Source organism: Sitophilus oryzae, unplaced genomic scaffold, assembly GCF_002938485.1.
Source record: "Sitophilus oryzae breed Bouriz unplaced genomic scaffold, Soryzae_2.0 scaffold_1430_pilon_pilon, whole genome shotgun sequence".
Taxonomy (NCBI): domain Eukaryota; kingdom Metazoa; phylum Arthropoda; class Insecta; order Coleoptera; family Curculionidae; genus Sitophilus; species Sitophilus oryzae.
Genome location: NW_022146094.1, coordinates 1,484,740 through 1,503,865, shown reverse-complemented (window position 1 = coordinate 1,503,865; position 19,126 = coordinate 1,484,740). Strand labels below are relative to the sequence as shown.

The 19,126-nt window shown below is 31.2% G+C and overlaps 2 protein-coding genes across 3 annotated transcripts in view; one reads left to right on the top strand and one right to left on the bottom strand.

Annotated features, from left to right (window-relative positions):
• The window catches only part of LOC115876282, a 36,237-nt gene extending 17,393 nt beyond the window's left edge, over nucleotides 1-18,844 (bottom strand). Inside the window, exons 1-2 of the mRNA XM_030892004.1 lie at nucleotides 18,795-18,844; nucleotides 8,652-8,850 (exon numbers count right to left, since the gene is read on the bottom strand). Of these exons, the coding sequence (XP_030747864.1) occupies nucleotides 8,652-8,850; nucleotides 18,795-18,804 (209 nt within the window). The 5' untranslated portion in view covers nucleotides 18,805-18,844. The remainder of the gene's footprint in view (nucleotides 1-8,651; nucleotides 8,851-18,794) is intronic.
• The window catches only part of LOC115876278 (midasin-like), an 84,847-nt gene that overhangs the window by 30,461 nt on the left and 35,260 nt on the right, over nucleotides 1-19,126 (top strand). The gene's annotated exons all lie outside the window — the stretch shown is intronic.

The following is a 19,126-nucleotide window of genomic DNA, read 5'->3' as shown; positions in this document are numbered from 1 at the left end:
TGCGGTTCATAACGACAATTTGACTCGAAATAACAAGTGTGTGGTACTAAATTATTCGTAAAAAAATGCTTTTTCCAAATATGCTAATGAGCCACCCTTGTTCCATTTGAAAAAATTGAGATATGATTAAAAATACGATTTGGGCAACTTTTAACCGGCCAGGACAAGATACGAAAAACATTAGACGATGAAATCTATTTTTCCAAGGCTCCTTGATTAAAAATTGGTGTTTTTAACACAGCCATGGCACTCTAGATCGACATTTAAAATTCGATTTTTCTAAGCCAAAATATCAAAATTATGATATGCCATTCTATTCATTTTCTATCGAATAGAGTGAAAGTATACCGAGGGTGCCATTTAAAAATGAAAAGTTGTAGTCATTTCCGGTGAAACAGGAAGTGACCAAAAACAGTTGAATACGTCAATCAATCCTAATTTATGTCATATACTAACATACCAAATATTGTTTTTTTATCTGAAAAAATAAAAAAGTTATAGTAGCCACTTTTGAGACGCACCCGGTATATTAAAAAAATACCAGACTTGCAAGAGACAAGACCAAGACTAAGACCAAAAGAACCTTGGTCTTGTTCTTGTATTTGCCCATCACTAGTCTGTATTTTTCTACGCAAAAAAATCCATCAGAATTAACCGTCATAACTTTTTCAATCTGCCTCGATCATCCGATTATTCGATGGATGTCAAAAATGGACGAAAGGATTTACGGTGTCAAAAAAAACAACAACGCAATAGCCCGCTCAGCGTTAAATTAGACAGTCGAGAGCGGTAAATTTGAATTTTGATCGGGCTCACGCATTAGAACAAACATTTAGCGCGGAAATCGGCGATGATAAAAGGGTCGCAGCCGCAACTCCATTAGCATTCCAATGGTTTCGATGCATTTGTTCGGGAAATTTATGGGCAAAACGCAATTTTACTATTTCTAATACGGATCGGGGCTATATCGCTTGGGCTGTAATATCGACTAGCTTTTATATGGAGGATCTAGGAACGTCCGATTTTATGAAACAGATGATATTATGTCGTTTGTGGAGATATAAAAGTAGGACGAAATCATTTTAAATTTTGTCAATCTTCAAAACTACCATACAGGGTGAGTCTAAGAGCAAATGTTTTCAGGGCTGGTAGATCTCGATAAAAGAAACATATTTTCTCTTTGCCGTTTTTCAAATAAGCCCAAAATAGTAGAAAATGAAGAAGAGTAAAAATACCAAAGAGGGTAAGTGCCAAATTTTTCAATATTAAGTTATTACATGAGAAACGTAATAAATACTATGCTGCATGTGCTAACAAAAGTTATAAGTGCCAAGCGAAAGCGTCTATTGTTTATGTATATTATATGTATTTAAAAGATATTTTAAAATTTACTAGTTTCAGTTCTACTGTGTTTTTCTCATTTATCTCGAAAAAATAATTTTGGCACTTACCTCCTTTGGTATTTCCACTCTTCAATATTACTTTGAAAATTAAAAAAAATGTTTTTTGCTAAAATTTTGAGAACCACTGGATCTTTTCTGGGTTTTCTTTCTTGTAAATTTAATCTATAACCTATGTTGCCATATTATCAAGATATTATGATTTTTAACAAAAAATTAAAAACTTTTTTTCAAAAAATTCAGTATTTTCCAATTTTTTTTTTCGCAAAAAAAACCTAATTTAAGACTCACCCTGTATAATTTTTGGATTATATCTTTCTAGTTTATTCTCGAATAATACTATAAAAACAAACGATTTTTTGATGACGTAGTATTTTTAGTTTTATTATCCGCTCTAATCTACTAGTAGATCGTTTTACTTAATCATAAAGAGCTCTTTTATATTTTAAACTTAACGACTAAACGCTAGAACCAATTCAACTTTACATAATCTTAGATCGCGACTTCCTTAAAATTCGATATATAAGTTAGGGATGGGCAATAGTACCGATTCACTAAAAATCGATTCTCGAAATATCGATACAGGGACGAACAGTTTTCTAAATAAATAAAACAATCGTCGATTAGTTGGACCATTTATAACTCAAGAATGCCTGGAACGATTTTAATGCTCTCTTTATAATATCTAGGGCTTAACCTTACCAAAATTATCACCAATTGCCATTTCCCAGCCGTCTTTTACACCGTTTTTTTGATCATTGAATCAAATGATCGATTTTTTGAACCAAAACAATATGTGATAATACACAATACTATATCCATATGTAAAAAAATATCGATACAAAATACGAAGTATCGATATTCCGAAAAAATCGATAGTGTCGTACATCCCTAATTTAAATCGAAAAATAGCGTCTTTTCTCAAACTTCTCGTTTTTTTTTCGATATAACTCGCGATTAGGGTTGTTCTGTCCCTTTCCTCTACTCTAAGGCTATAAATCATAGTTCGTTTCCTCTATGTAGTGCTGGAAATAAAGGCCAAAAGATGCCGTCGATGGCGTTTCTTTTTAGCTGGCGGTTACTTTATCTGTTCGAAAAGGAAACGAGGCAATATTGTGCGGTCTAGATCGATTATCGGGGATTATTTTCGATAGAAAATGACCGTCGGGCGAAATAAACTCGAATAAAAAGACGTTATGTACGTGAAAAGGATAGTATTGTTAACAGAACAATTCTAGATGTCGAAATGGTGGTCATTAAAACACCGTTTGAAGAGGCATTTATGTGTGATGGATCGTGATTCTTTAAGTGTTCTTTTTTCTTAATTAATGTTTATATCTTTATGGCTGGTTCATTTCTGTAAAAGAATTCTGGGTTTCATCACTGGAAAAATAAAAGAGGCTTTTTAAATCAAATTAATATAAATAAGTATATTTCTGTATATAAATTTTGATTCCGAATTTATTAATATAATTCATAATATTTTAAATGGATTGTAAACTAATGAAATCCATTTATATCAAAACTAATTCGTGTTTTTTCAGTTATCTATATAAAGCTAGCGTATTACAAAAATTATTTTCGCAAAAATAAACACATTTTTCGCAGACACTCTGAAGTAGGGTAAAATTCATCACGAGTGCACTACCGGAAAACTTAATGCAAATGGAATAATATTTATCTTTCGTTTTTGCCGAGAATAAAGGCAGGCGGCCATTATTTCATTCTTTTATATGCGTTTCGTTGCTTTTTTATTACCATTGTTTACGGAGAATAAAACAGTTCTTGACATAAAAAAGTTACTTTGGTCTAGAGGCGAACAAATAAAACGTAGAAGCAAGCTCAAAAAGAAATAAGTAAACAACCACAAAAAGTAAATAATATTTAAATCGGATTTCCAAATGATTAGGACTTATTTCCAGTTAAAGTCCTATCCTAAATGGCTAAATCTTTATAACTCTGCCCGATACCGATAAAATTAACAATTCTATGGCGCGTGTCATATGTCATTTTCTACATCGATCCCTAATATATTCCGCATAAAAAGTCGCTCGCTTCAGATCAAAAGGATTTTTTTTCAAACGTCTGAAGAGTATTAATTTTTGTAATTTTAACGCCTATGCATAAAAGTAAAGCACTGTTACGCCTAAGCACAAGAGTACAAAAATATATTATTAAACTGATATTAACTGTCAAATTCCACGAGTGTACAAATTGTTGCTCGATTACTGTTTACATTATTAGCAATGTTTGAAGTTGATTAAAACATTTTGTAATGTTTTAAGAAAAGAGTATGTTCTATTCGGAGTAAAAATGTACTTTTTATGCCTCCCTGTAACGTCGGAATAGCTTTAAGCGGTCTAATGGATTCACACGAAATTACTTCAAAAATCGAAACATTAGACTCAGCCTATTTTGTATACAGCGTATTTAGAATTTTTTGCAGAATTCAAAAATAAAAAATCAAGAGAACAATCCAACCGGATAAAGCCGCAGATATTCTTAAAATAAATTCAATTATAACTCTGCGACAAAATGTTCACCAAACCGTTAATATCAAATTAGTCAGGCTTATATTACTTTTAATTAAATCTCCTCAACTTAGACTTGCCGGCTTCTCTTTTGCCTAATTATGCTTCTGGGAAAACGTAGATAGATCTACAAAGGAGTGTCATAAAACTCAAAAGAAACCTCTGTCTTTGACTACTTAAATATTATTTTTTTTATAAAAATCTGGAGACTGATGTCTTAAAGTCACGTCCTTGAATTTTTACTCCCAAAGCGCGTAAAGAAGTTTCACTTCGAAACATTTGTAACTAACCTGACTGTTTTATTTATTGATATTTGTATTTTGATAATTTGGGCAAACTCTATCAAATTACTCGTTTAACTGTAGGACAAACGACAACTTTGGAACTTGGTACAAGTAAATTACATTAGTCTGGATAATTTTCAACTTAAATCTAACCACCATACCACCCACATCGCACTTAGCTCTTAAGGATTAAGCAAACTTTTTAAACTTTCAAAAATATTTATTTTCCATTCTGCGATAAATCTTCTTTGCAAAAGAGTGTTTACTTCTAGAATTTCCTAATTAAGGACAGCCCTTATATTTCCATTTATCTCTAATGCGTTTCAAAGATAAAGCCTCGGTAAAGAAACCCGAGAAAAAGTGGGTGAAACTTTTTCTTATTTTTCGATATCTTTTTTCTTGTAGTTGATATGAAAACGGTTCTTTCGAAATTCGTTTGCGGCAGGTGTTGCTAAACTTTGAGAAACGTAGAAAAGTAGCAGCTTATTTACTAAATTACTTTTTTGTTTTTGCCGCATTTTGTTACAGTCTTTTTTTTGTTTTTACATACTTTTTTGGTATGATATTATTCAATAATAACCAGATTTTTCGAAACACCCTGTATACATTTTTAAAAAATCTTAAAATATGTAAGAAAACAAAATAAAATATACGTGTTTAAGCGTTTTTTCTTCTTAAATAAAAAATATTGTTATATTTGAGGGATGGTTTCACCCTCTTGGAACTGGAATTTCCAAAAATTCCTTCTTATTGAACCTCTACACCCTAGAATCAACCTGTATGCCAAAATTGAGCTTCTTACGTTGAGTGGTTTGAGCAGGATCGTGATTAATCAGTGAGTCAGTCATTTAAGGATTTTATATATTAAGTATAGATTAATCAATGTGCTAGTGAATGATTATATTTGTGTAGTCTATTTATTCATAATTTCCATCATTACGCTTTTTTACATCATATTAAATAATACTAAAATATGGGTTAATGTTGTTTATATATTTCTTTTAAAGCAAAAACCCTTTATTTTTCTTTATGCCCTAGTTCGACAGTATATTTAGAACGATTGATTTCCCTTGATCTGACCTACTGACATACCATTATATCGAGGAAAATACATATCTCCTCACGAATTGTTAAATATATTAAATAAATAATACTATATTACGGTTGGAATTGATTGAATTTATGGATAATTTTTTTTGCAACTGAAATTATTCTCTTCATGGCGAACACATTTTAATTTGTATTTACTAAAAAGCAGTAATTTAAGATAGTAATAAGTACAGAAATTAATTATGCATGATAATAATTTAAAATTTAAGTGAGCAAACGGTATATGACTAAATAATCACTGTTAATAGTTATTTTTTATACAAGAAAAGATTAATGAATTAAGAAATGGCTCAAAACGAAATAAGTAAATTACCAACAGATATTTAGGCTGAGGCGACTTAAATTCCGAATAACTTATGAAAAGGAATACAAAAATTTTCAAAAATGGAAGCAATTAAAAAACGTGCGAGAAGAAATAAAGTTTTTAACCTATCCTCGCTTTTAAAGTATCATTTAATCTACCCCTATGATCTACACTTGCGGTCAAAGTACTATTTTATCTACTATTTTTGATAGATATAAGGCAATTTTAACAGTTGCTATGAAAAAAATTAGTCACTGTTAAAACGGATTACCCATATAGGAGTTTTATTTGAATTTATATTTTTATTCAAAAGGATTAGTTGATTGTTTTTCCGGCCGAGCGAGCCTCAGATTAATTCTCAGTTTAATCTATCTCGCTAATTGATGAAGTGGAAAACTTTCCACGAGAGTTTTTCAGAGTGTATGACCAATTCGATTAACGCTTTGTCAGAAAATAAAATTACCGGAAAAAAATAACGGAATGCGTATCATAACTTATTCTATTACGTTATTAAAAAAGTTCTAAATTTTTAATTCTTCGTTTAATTGAATTATTAAACTTATATGAAAAATGACTATTGGTTTAATACAAACAGTAACACTTCAGAAAATAAAATTACGTACTTTAATTTATTAAAAATAACAACATGCATATCATAACTTTTCTATTATGTTGTTAAAAAAGTTCTAAATTTTTAATTCTTCGTTTAATTGAATTATTAAACTTATGAAAAATGGCTGGCGGTTTTAATACAATTTAAAACTGTTTTTGTTTATTCTCACAATGAAAATTTTCAGCTCTATTGTTTATGGAACAATAAAAAAAAGTTTTTAGACCGTAATTTCGACATTGAACCATTTTTACTAAAAAAAAACAATATTTTTATTTTGCTTTTTTTACTATTCGGGGTTTGTTACTAAATGTGATATTTATTTTTAACAAAAACTGAGTATTGAAACTAAAAGTTAAGAGTCTATTACGCTGTACTTTCGGGTCGCTCTCAGGGGTCGGGGCCCGAAAAAAATATATATTATATTTCAGAAATCTACCTAAGGTTTAGCCTGATCCTGTCGTGTTAAGCCACACCTAAAATTCCAAACACGCTTGCTTTGATTAAGGTTTGCAGAGCTATTTTATCTATAGCCAGTTTTACATAAAACGCTAAATGCTGAACGCTTATTTTGCTACTTTTTCGGACTATTGAAATGGACTCTTAATATAAATTTTAGTTTAATTAAAAGGTATTAAGAAATTAAATTGGTCCTGTGTCCTTTCAAATTAATTATGTAATTAATTAAAAAATGATTTTAATCGATTATTCCGCTGGCTTCGATAACTTTTCCCTTTCGAGGGACGCTATGCAAATTTAACTAAGTCGCTCTCAAATTAAATTTGACTTAATTAAGTACTGGCAAAAGGATTTACATATTATTGATGTCTGTTTCAGACTGCCTGTTCTCAGATACCGTTCAATACTAATTGTACCGCTTAAATAATAACATTTCGTTTAATTATACTCTCGTAAAACAATTATTAATTAAAGTTAATTTATAAAGTATGCTCGATATTGTTATTCAAAACAGTAACAATTAATTTGGGCAATTATTATTATAACTACTAAATTATAGTTTATTGTTCCGAGAAATGGTATAGATAATTTAGATTCTATGTCATGCATAGTTAATTTATAATGTAATATATATAAAAAAATCCATAGCAACTGTTAAAATTGCCTTATATCTATCAAAAATAGTAGATAAAATAGTATTTTACCCGCAAGGGTAGATTAAATGATACTTTAACAGCGAGGATAGGTTAAAAACTTTATTTTTTCTCGCACGTTTTTTAATTGCTTCAATTTTTGAAAGTTTTTGTATTCCTTTTCATAAGTTATTCGGGATTTAAATTGATGTAGTTTGGATATGGCGTTTGTCGCCTCAGCCTGAATATGTGTTGGTAATTTACTTATTTCGTTTTGAGCCATTTCTCGCTCCAATTCAATCAGCAATCGACACGAAAGAGAATTGAAAAATATTGACTCAAAACTGACAACTAAAGAGACAGCTTTATTTATTTGTCAAATTACATAGAAACTAACGCCAACCCAGCACAATATTTTTTCTACTCGTAATAAATTCCTTGAAATATTAATTTCTGAATATTTTTAAAAATGTAAGTCGCCATGAAAAAAAATATTGTTTTATACACAACGATAAAGTTGCATTATACAAGACGATAAAATGTATAAAAAATAACTATGAACGTTTCCAGACACACAATTTTATTTCGAAAAAAATATTTTTTCTTGAATTTATAAAAATAAATTAGAACCTTCTTATGGCCAACTTGCAGTAAGCGCCATTAAAAAATAAAGAAGAGTATGGGCCAAGAGATTGACCATGCCAAAATTATCATCGGTTGTCAATCTCCAGCCGTCTTTAACGTCGGTTTTTTTTTAGATCATACGGTATTATTTGTTTGCCGTAAGAACTGATTGTTACGATTTAGTACGAACTTAAGTGTTCGTACAATTTCGGAATTTCCGTAACCACTTCCTAAGGAAGAGTTGTTGTAGTAGGTTTGCGGGTTTCCGCAGTGTGACGCAAATTGATGGAGATATTATTCTATTCGTTCGTTTGGGTTAAACACATCTGCCCAAGCTCGGTTTAAAGGGTTGTTTTTACCCGTATCCAGCGTGTTTGTATATAGCCTTGTTTTATTTTTCCTTGTTTCTCGTCCTCGAAAGAGGTTTCAAGTGTTTTATGGCGTTTTTCTTTTCTGTTTCTTTATATCATGTTTTTTTCGGTTTTTTTTTAAATCAATATCAGCTGTGTCTTGAGGTAGAAGCAAAAATATCTGGTGAAAATCCGTTTTTAGTCATATATTTTTCTTGTAGTCCGTGATTAAAAATTTTTAATTTAAATAATCATACAGAAAGTTTGGGGCTTTTTGGTTTTACCTTATTAAGTAATTGTTATCAGGTAGTAATTGTTAATTTGAAGTTTAACTTAATTTTGTTTACCTTCTAAGTTGTTTGTTGGAAAGTATAACAGCCATAAGGGCCAAATTGGCCGCCATTCCTAACGTGCCTAGGGCGAAAATAAGGGCTGCTTCCGCCGTGCCCCCCGGGTGACACTGGAACACTTTGGTGACGTTCGACGTCACGTTGGCACTACTGCTGCCGAAGCGAAGGTTGGCACCTATCATTGCCACTGCCGATCCTGGAACAATTCGGGAATTAAACGTCAAATTAAGATAGTTTGGAAGTTTAATTAAATTTTGGGAGAATTAGTTTTGGTAATGGGAGTAGAAAGATTAAAAGGAAGGAGTCAAATAATATTTATGAGTGCAACTTTTTTACGCGCGCTGGGGGTAAAAATTCAAGGCCGTGACACACGAGCTAGCGAGATGAAAGGTGATAAGGATCGCACGATCGCTTAAACACTAAAAACATTTGATTTAAAGCTAAAAAAATCATTATAATAAACTTGATACTGTGTACCTGTGTACCAATATATTCTGGTTGTGTGCTAGGAAGTAAATTTTCATGCATATTTTCATCGATAGATTTGTAGCTTCTGAATAATGGTTTAGGTAAAGCATCTAGCTCGTTTACCAGCTCAGAATTAAAATTATTAGAGTTAAGCAACTCGCATTTTCATTGAAGGAGATTGTTATATTTATTTCAAACCAATAATCAACGAGAATATTCGTATAATTTAACAAAATTACTGTAAATCACTATAAATAATGAACAAAACAATTATACAAAAACAGACCACATGAATTGTTGGTTAGGTTCAAAATTTCTTCTTTTTTTAAATAAAATTTAAGGGGCGTTAACATTATTAGGCATTTGCATAAAAGTGTGTATTTTGGGTGGTATTCCACAAAATTTGCAGGCTATTGAGGAAACAGAAAATGTACAGATTACAGAAATAAATTGAAAATAATATTTGTATTAAAACATAACATTATTTATATGTCCCTTTTTCAAATAGGTCCTTCAAAATCCTTCAATTTAGTAGCTGTTAGTTTTACTTTAAATATGCGCAGATTCACTTTAAATAAAATTCAAAAACACCCTGTATAAACAAAAATTAAAACATTCAACAAAATTACTGAATTTAAATTAAATAAATAATCCAATTTTAACAAATAAAGAAATACTGGTAAATGTAATAAAATGCAATAAATAACCAGTCTTTTAAAACTATTTGTATCGATTTTTTTATTCCCCGATTTTCCAAAACGGTCCGGTAAATATTTACACGATCGTCGACGAAATTCAATTTTAAAATAGACGCGGGTTCCGCTCAATGCCCGTACACTTTTTAATAAATACCATGCTGAATGGAAATAGTCTATTTCGACAAAGAATTTTGCATATTCTTTGTCGAATTCTATCACCGTTTTGACCTTAGAATTTGAGAATATAATATTTCACTCGGTATTTTCATAGTTACATACAAATATTGACAGGATTTATTCTCATTCGTTTTGGTACTTTAGCTTTGTGTTACGAGTTTTTGGTTTAACTGAATTGTGTTCTGATAGTTTAAGCTTATAAAAATTTTCACTAGCAGACCTTGCAGTCGAACATTGTTCTTTTTAGAACCTCTTTTAGAACGAAGTATACGTTAAGATAGCTTAATAGCCGTAAAAAACTCATCGTAGCTTTATTAGAATATTTTGAACGGGAAAACGGTAGTAATTGTCCTTTCCACTAAGTGTTGTTAAGAAGGCGAGTTTTTTTTATGTAAATAATAACTGTTTATAAATTTATAATTAATTTATTTTTGTCTCCTAAAATATTTTGATTAATAGATAATTTTAGATACACGATATGAACTATAGTTAATAAGTGAGTTTATATTTTTTTAAGTTATTTCCATCCTCTTATATCTTTACAATGCCATCTGTAAACTAGTTCAACTGCATGAGTTTAATGACATTATTATGAAGTCCCGCACCATGTCGTCGGGGCAGATAAAAATGTAGATTGCAGTTCATTATACAGTCCTTCTGTGCAGCTATAATACTAAGCGAAATTTTAAAAGACCTCGATTTTCCGGTCGAGCGATACCCCATTTTCTAGTTTTACTCCGAAAACAATTCTTAAGCAGATTGGTTTCCGAGTTTCTCTTTTAAAATATTTATCAGAAAAATAGATTTCGTATTTTTCCATTTTGTATTGCCTCGGTTGTTACGTCATATGTTTTGTTTATTTCGTTTCTCTTTACTAAGGATTTTGTTGATTGATCAATATATTTCATAATTTTTGTTTTTATGATACACATCTTAAAATTATTTCAAAATAAATTCAACACTTTACACGTCATATAATAATATAATAATTTATTATACAAAATAAACCAATTTAACCTGGGTTATTAAAAAAGATTTTAGCAATGTGAACTCTAAAGGGACATAAAGGGCCAGTACTACCGCCTTTCCGTTTAAAATATTGTAATAATGTTGCGATGAGATTTTTGCATTGGCTATTAAGCTATCTTGTACAGGGTGGGTCAAATTCGACGCTTTTAAATGGAAACACCCAAACACACAAAACATATAAGAGATAGATGAAAACTAATATAGGTGTCTGGAGCTCAATTTTCATCAAAAACATGATGGTGAAAACCGCACATCAATATCTGGTACCGTTTCGAAGTTACGGGGTGTTTTTTAAAAATGTGCATTTTTAACAAATCGCTGTAACTTTTTTGCTATGGAAAATTTTGTATTTCTATGAAAACATTTCCTAAGCACCTTTTTACGTAGAATTTAATGGTTTAAGTATAATTTTTTTAAAATTAATAATTTAAGAGTTATCAACAGAAAAATTTATTTTTTATTCGGGACACTCTCTATATTTTTAATTAACTGGAAAGAATTTAAAATTACCTTTCCAAAAATATAGCACACTTGATATTTTGTTATAATCCCCTTCGAAATACAGAATATTTAAACGTTGGCCACTTTTAACTAGTAGGCTTTGGACCCCTTATTGATGATATGCCCTTAATGGAACTCGAAAACATATTTTTCCAGCAAGACGACGCACCGCCTCAGAATACTGAAGTTATCAGCAAATTTTTGCAGCCAATTTCAAGAATAATTGAATAGCTAACCAAGATCCCAGCCGTTGGCCGTCGAGACCGCCTGAGTTAGTGCCCATGGATCTAATCCTATGGATATATTTGCGGAAGAATAAAGGTTCCTTATTCTTCCGTATAATCTAGACAAGAATTAGAAATACTTAGCAGTTATGAGAGGGTATCTTTCACCCCTACTGAGTTAATGAATTCCGCGAGAAATGTTCAAAAACGGCCCCGTCTGTCCATAATAAAAAACGGTCGATATGTCGAACACCTGTAGCAAAATTTCATGTCTTGGTTTTCTATTTATTTTTATTGTTATTAGATATAGTTTAAATGTGTTGATCTTGGTTAAATATATTTTAAATTGTTATAAAATTCTGCATCTCTCATAGCAAATATTATTTTCGTTTTAACCGATTCTCACAGCTAGAATTTTTTTGTATTACAGCCGGTGCCGTTCAAAGCCTACTTAATTAAAGCGGGCGAATTTTTATATACTCTATATCTCGAAGAGGAATCGAGCAAAATATCAAGTGTGTTATATTTTTGGAAAGGTAATTTTAAATTCTTTTCAATAAATTAAAAATATACAGGGTGTCTCATATAAGAAATCAAATTTTCTGTTGATAATTCTTAAATTATTGATTTAAAAAAAATTATACTTAAACCATTAAATTCTACGTAAAAAGGTGCTCTGGAAATGTTTTCATAAGAATACAAAATTTTCCATAGCAAAAAAGTTACAGCGATTTGTTAAAAATGGATATTTTTGAAAAACACCCCGTAACTCCGAAACGGTAACAGATATCGATATGCGGTTTTCACTGTCATGTTTTTGACAAAATTGAGCTCCAGACACCGATATTAGTTTTTGTCTATTTCCTATAGAAAAGGGTGTTTCCGTTTAAAAGCGTCAAATTTGACCCACCCTGTACACTTCGCACTAAAAGAAGTTCTAAAAAGAACAATGTTCGAGTGCAAGGTCTGCTAGTAAAAACTTTTAAGCTTACAATATCACAATACAATTCATTTAAACCAAAACCTCGTAATACAAAACTAAAGTGTCAAAACGAGTGACAATGTCAGGAAATAAATAAATAAATGTGGCAACATGACATTTTTTACAGCAGAGTGCGGAACATTTTTTACAGTAGGAAACGGGTTATATTTGCGTTGTTTCCTCATCTAACTTTACAGAATACGATCCAAAAATACTTGTAAAATATTACCCCAAATTAATCAGATACTATATTAGGCCCCACTCCACATTTATAAAGCGCCCTTTTTAGTCGAGATGAACAAACAAAAATGAAAGAAATCCGAGAGCCTACGTAGAGGAAAATTAATTACACCCCCTAATCCCGGGACAACAAAAACAAGACGGTATAGAACCGGACCGTTTGCGGAAAACGAAATTTATGGCGGGAATTGTGAAACGCGCCTAAAAAATCCGGGAAATCTATTTATTGTGGGAAATCGGGATCAAGGAAACTCGCAGTTTTCCCTTTTCATTTCAATTTGAACTTTCTATGAATATAAAACGAAAGCGATTTATATTTTTGTCTTTTTCTATCTTGGGTTTGCTATTTGACGTGTTATCTGCACCAAAACTTATTTGGGACAGTTTTTTATGTCCCTACGTAATAAAAACAGTATTTAAATTCGTCTCAGCGCACTCACCCTGTATATGTATGTATTTTTATAAATTTACAGTTTTTATTGTTAAAACTTCACAAATCCTTGTAAAAAATGTAGCTTTAAAGCAGAGTAAAAGCAGATATTGATATAATTCAAAAAATATTGTATAAGGAAAACATCACTGTTAATAAATTACTACAAAACCTGCATTGTTATATACTAGGTCAACTGTTCCTAAAAGACTGTCTCTAAAAATTCCAAAACGATTGATAAACCTAGCCAGGCATGTAAAAGAAAAGGCTTACCTAAATCACCGTCATTTTTCATCAATCATAACGCAAGAAGAGAAAAAATTCTTCCTCAAATTTGTCAACGTCGAATAGAATAAGAAGATTTTCCAAGGAATTACCTCAATAATAGTATAAAGTATTTTCCTAAAGTTTTGTAGCAATTAAGAGGTTAAAATAAACTTTTGCAAAGTGGGAACAATGATAACAATAGCGAAGTTTCGGAAAATAAGTTGGTAATTACAAGATCTAAAGAGGAAAGCTCAGATAATAGAAGTTTTCTTCATTATTTGCGATATTTATGATGTTTTTGACCGAGAGAAACCTTGTGTTAATCAAAAAATAAATAAAGACAATGGACGTTGGAAATTCTTTTAGTTTTAAGCTATTTCCTGTCTGAAAATCGTTAGAGTGTTAATAATGAACTGTATCGTGCCTGGAGACAATGGGTTTTATTTAATATGCAAATGGAAATACACAAACTAGGATTACTATTGGTATTCTATTTTAAGTATACTGGCGTTGTGCGGTTGTCGTAAAATCTGTTTGTAATAACAAAATCGATGCAAACCGCGACGTGATTTCTTGTGTACGTTTCGATTTCCTCTTCAAGGAAATTGAAAATATTCCACTTCAAGAATTACTTTCGATTGAGTAATGAATTTAAACAGAGACACTGATTTGCTGTCAGTTCTCCTATTGTATTTATTTAAAATATTCATGAGTTGCTTAAACTTAAAATGGTATTTTTTCTTTGAATGTGGTAGACTATGACTATGTTAAAATTGCCTTATATCTATCAAAAAAAGTATGATTATGAAACGATTCATTACACAAACTCTGTTACTCGTTTTGTGACATAAATAAAAATAATCAATCATATGCCATCGCCGTTTGATAGATTGAACACTTGAACCATCCAGACGACATGTTTCTATTTATCGTTTGCAATAATTGAAAAATGAAAATCCCCAGAAATTCCTTTTTCCATTTACTTCAAAAATAATCTCATAACGCTTCTGTATTATTAAATAAATGATTTATTGTTCGGAACGTTTAGACAGACAATTTGTTATTTTCGAATGCAATCTACGATATGTGGATACGAAAGATAGAAACTCGAATGGGAAGCATAGAAAAACTGACTGAAATATAGTGGAAATTGACGCAACTATCGCACTCTGTTTCATACGATTCAACAGAAGTGGAACTTTGTCTCAAACAAAAAGTAAATACATAAGTCGACTTCAGTAGCAGACGTTATTTTATAGAAAATGTAACTAACTTTGAATTATGAATGAACTAATTCAAGAAGTGCCTTCAAGCAGCTTATAAGGGTGTTTCAAAAAACCATGTGCCATCTGTGGTGGGAAAATTTCCTCTCGTAAAAATAAGATTTATTTTTCATTTTATATAACATGGGTCCGATTCTGCCGAAACCACGAGAAATGGCACATGTTCTTTGAAACACCCTGTACAAACGATATTTTTTATTCGATAATATACCATATGACAATCGATGATAATTTTGAGGAGACCATCCTCTAAATGCCATTTAATTATTTGTTTCTTCAAAAAACACTTTCCTACATTATTTAACACATTTTCAAAAGATATCTCGTACAAGGAACGTTTCAAAACTTGTAAGAGACGCTCGGCTCGTGGTTATTTTTATTCATACGCTTATATTATGTGTAGGTAAACCGAGGAAAAGGTGGAAAGTTTTTCCTTTTGAAACGTGATCGCGTTTTCTTCTTGTTTTAAAGCCGATTTCGCTCCCCATTAAGTTTTCTTTTTCTTGTTCTCGAGGTAATAACTAACGGCACGTAGTTCCGTAATATGATTTCTGTTCTCCCCAGTTTTCTATGGCTTGCTCTTTTCAGTTTTTTGTCTTTTCTTTCGTTTTTTTGCTTCTATTTCACGGTCTTTTTGTTTTATCATTTTGTAACCGTACGTGTTTCGCGTACTCAAATGCGATTTTGTGTCCTTTGGAAATCTATTTAGATATGTAGCGTCGTTTTTTGGTTTTATTTTGTATGTATAAGCATATTTCTATGAAATATTTTCGCTATACAGTTCAATGACGTAAAACTAAAGAATAAAAGGTTTATGGAATGCATTTATTTTTTGAATGAGAAACATAAAGGACCATACAAGTTGATTCTCGGATACATTATGTGATATATTACAAAATAGCGAAGAAAAATTACCTATATGCGTCACTCATGAATATTTCAGATAAATAATACAACTGAAGAATTGACAAAACTATAGATCATACCAAATAAACTTTTAGTCACGTGATTAAGCTTGACCGGCACAGCGTTGCCTACTTTTACGTATATGTTAGGAAATAAATAAATGTGGCAACTTGGCATTTTTTACGGCAGAGCTAAGTTTGTCTCGACGTGATAACATTTAAAACCAATAAAACATAAATAACTCTTGTCAATTATAAATTTCTCGTTTGCCTCTTTGACTTGGTTTAACAAAGAACAACATACTATTTCTAACATAAATACGAGCGGAAAATTAACAATAAGGCAGTTAACTTTTTTTGCTGTTATTTCGCCAAGCTGAACAATGTTTCGAAGCAGTTGCTGGCAGCAATATACGCCTCTATTCTTCCTAAAGCAACTTTCCTCACAATTGCTAGGGAAACAAAAGCAATTTTTCCGTCCCCTGCGAAAGCCCCAAGTTCAAAAAGGTCGAGACTGTGTACAAAGGGTAAAACCAACAGAGGAGTCTTTGAAAATGTACCTACAACGTGCAATAAGAACGTTAAAATAAAAATTAACTTTCGTGTAGTTTAAAAAGTGCTTGTCTTTGATTTTAAACCGCAATTTACCTCTTCTCTGTTTATATAGAGTTCTTTGAAATAATGCAAAATACAATTTACAAAAAAATAAATTTAAACTTTATGTTTTTACTATCTTGTGCTGAGAGTAGTTGATATGACCATAAATTAAAACTAAAATGAACAAGATAATTAGATAAATATAAAAAAAACGTAGAAAATTGCAAAAGAAAATATCGATATTTTAACATAACACTATCGATTTTCTGAAAAAATCAATAGTATCGTACATCCCTATTATAGACCGAAAAATCTACTGGAAATTCGCAAAATTCGTCTTTTTCATCGATATTTCCATCCGAACAAGAAAGATCATGGAAAAATAATCTCTAGGGCAATTTTTTCAAAGAAAAACTTCGTTATCTTCCATTAAGTTTGCTTGTCTCGGAAGGAGAAATATCGAATATCGAGATATTTTTCCAGAATTTCGTACTTTTTGCGTCTATAGGATAATGGAGATCGCTTAAGAGCTGACGATGGGTTTAGCTAATGCTCTGGGTAATTTATATGTGTTTTTTGGTAGAGTGATGTTGGAAGCTGTTTGATGACGCTATTAAACATTTTCTTTAATAGCTAACTTTAAGAGCCGAAAGAAATTTATATTATATTTCAGAAATCTTCAATACAAAAATAAAATAATTAAAATACCAATTTAGGCCGTGTTTAGCCCTATTTATTTTCAATCATACACCATTACAAAAGCTAAATTCTAACGAAGCGTGAAACTAACCGCAAATTCGACTATTCCTAAAACAGCCTAATCAATTCCACTGTGACTTAATTTTCAATTTCGTTACTAGCTAAACAGTGGGAGTTTTCCAGATAATTTTAAACTTTTAAGTGCGAAGTTTAGCGAAAGGTCGAGGCTTTTTAAAAAGTGACGCGGAAGAAAAACAAAAGAAAAACTCCTATTGTGCAAGGGTTCCTTCGTGAAGCTATTTAAAATTTAAATTTAGCGCGCTTAACACATGTACCAGGGCCGGACTTAATGGCTGGAGCTGTTAATTGCATAGGAAAAAGGTCGAAAAAGAAATATATTGTGAAATACATTAGGGATGACCTATTTAATTTATTTTTAGTGTTTTTTTTTGTAACGTGGGTCTGACTGAAAGATAGAAAGGTTTTTTTTAAAAGATTACTCTGGTGTCTGTCAATGAACTTTTTGTGTGTGTAAGTTCAAGATCGTTAGCTTATTAGGTTTTTAAGTGAAAGTTCTTTAAGCGTCCTGGGTGTCAAAATTAAAGGCCATGACACGACACAAGCCTATCAAAAATAGTAGATAAAATAGTACTTCAACCGCAACGGTAGATTAAATGATACTTTAATAGCGAGGATAGTTAGCAAATGAGCGAGATGCTTTACCTAGACCGTTATTCAGAAGCTTAGATAGTTATCTTCTATCGCCTTAATAAACCTTCCACTTCCTGATAGGACTACATTAGGCTTTTATGTACTCTTGTCTTGATATATTAGGCTCTCTAATTCAAGCATTCTTATTGTGCTCTGAAATGTCGTTTTCGTATTACAAACGTTAAGTTAGGGTTACTCCGTCTTTATGTCCCTTTCCTAAGCAAATTCCAATCTGATAAGTGGACCTCAGAGTTATAACAAGAAACGGGTCGGTATATTTTGCCGCCGAAGGGTAAAAGCAACCTCCGAAACCTTAGGACATTGCGATAAAATCAGTTTTGAGGCTTGCCACGTGTCAAAATGTATCTTATGTTGGAAGACATTTACAAAAACATGGGAAAATTGAATGAAAAATGGTTTATTATATTAGGGTTAAGGATAATAATGAAGGGATGACAAAAAAATATTTTATTTACTTATTAATATTTGCTTTTTAATATACCGGTTGTTTCTCAAAGTTTCCCTTATAACTTTTAATTTTTTAGATAAATAAACGAGATTTGGTACGTTAGTATATTACATAAATCAGGACTGATTGTCGTATTCAAGTGTTTTCGGTCACTTCCTGTTTTACCGGAAATTACTACAACTTTCGTTTTTAAATGACACCTGTATTTTTTACTTCATTTGACAGAAAATTACATTCTGAATAGAATGACATATACAGGTAAACTTTTGACCTTTTGAATTAAAAAAATAGCATTTTAATTTTCAATTTACAGTGCCATGGCCATACATGTAACGACGATGAAAATGTATCTGAAGAAATAAAAAAAATTATAGGGGTGAGCCACTTTATAGAAACACCCCGTATAAGAGGTGTTTATCATATAATGTGAAATTCTGAATCAATCGAAATTGAATCTTACCTGCAGACATTGTGGTAATCTCCTCTCTTCTGTGACACTAAACCCTTTTTTTAATTATTCTATCTATTTATTTTTTTATTTTTTATTGTTGTTAGTTCTCATTTTAGTTCACTCACTTTTCTTTTTTTTTTCTTTCTAATTTTACACTGTTATTAATCTTTCTTAACTCCTTAATCAATTAATATGTCCGAGTCTCCAGGATTTTCCCTAGATCCCTGGAAGACTTATACTGAAATTTTCACGGGTTTTAAAGGAAGTAATTGGATTTCTTAGACTTGCACATCACTCCGGACCGAAGTTACTGCTCCTTAACTTTTCCGGGATTTTTGCAC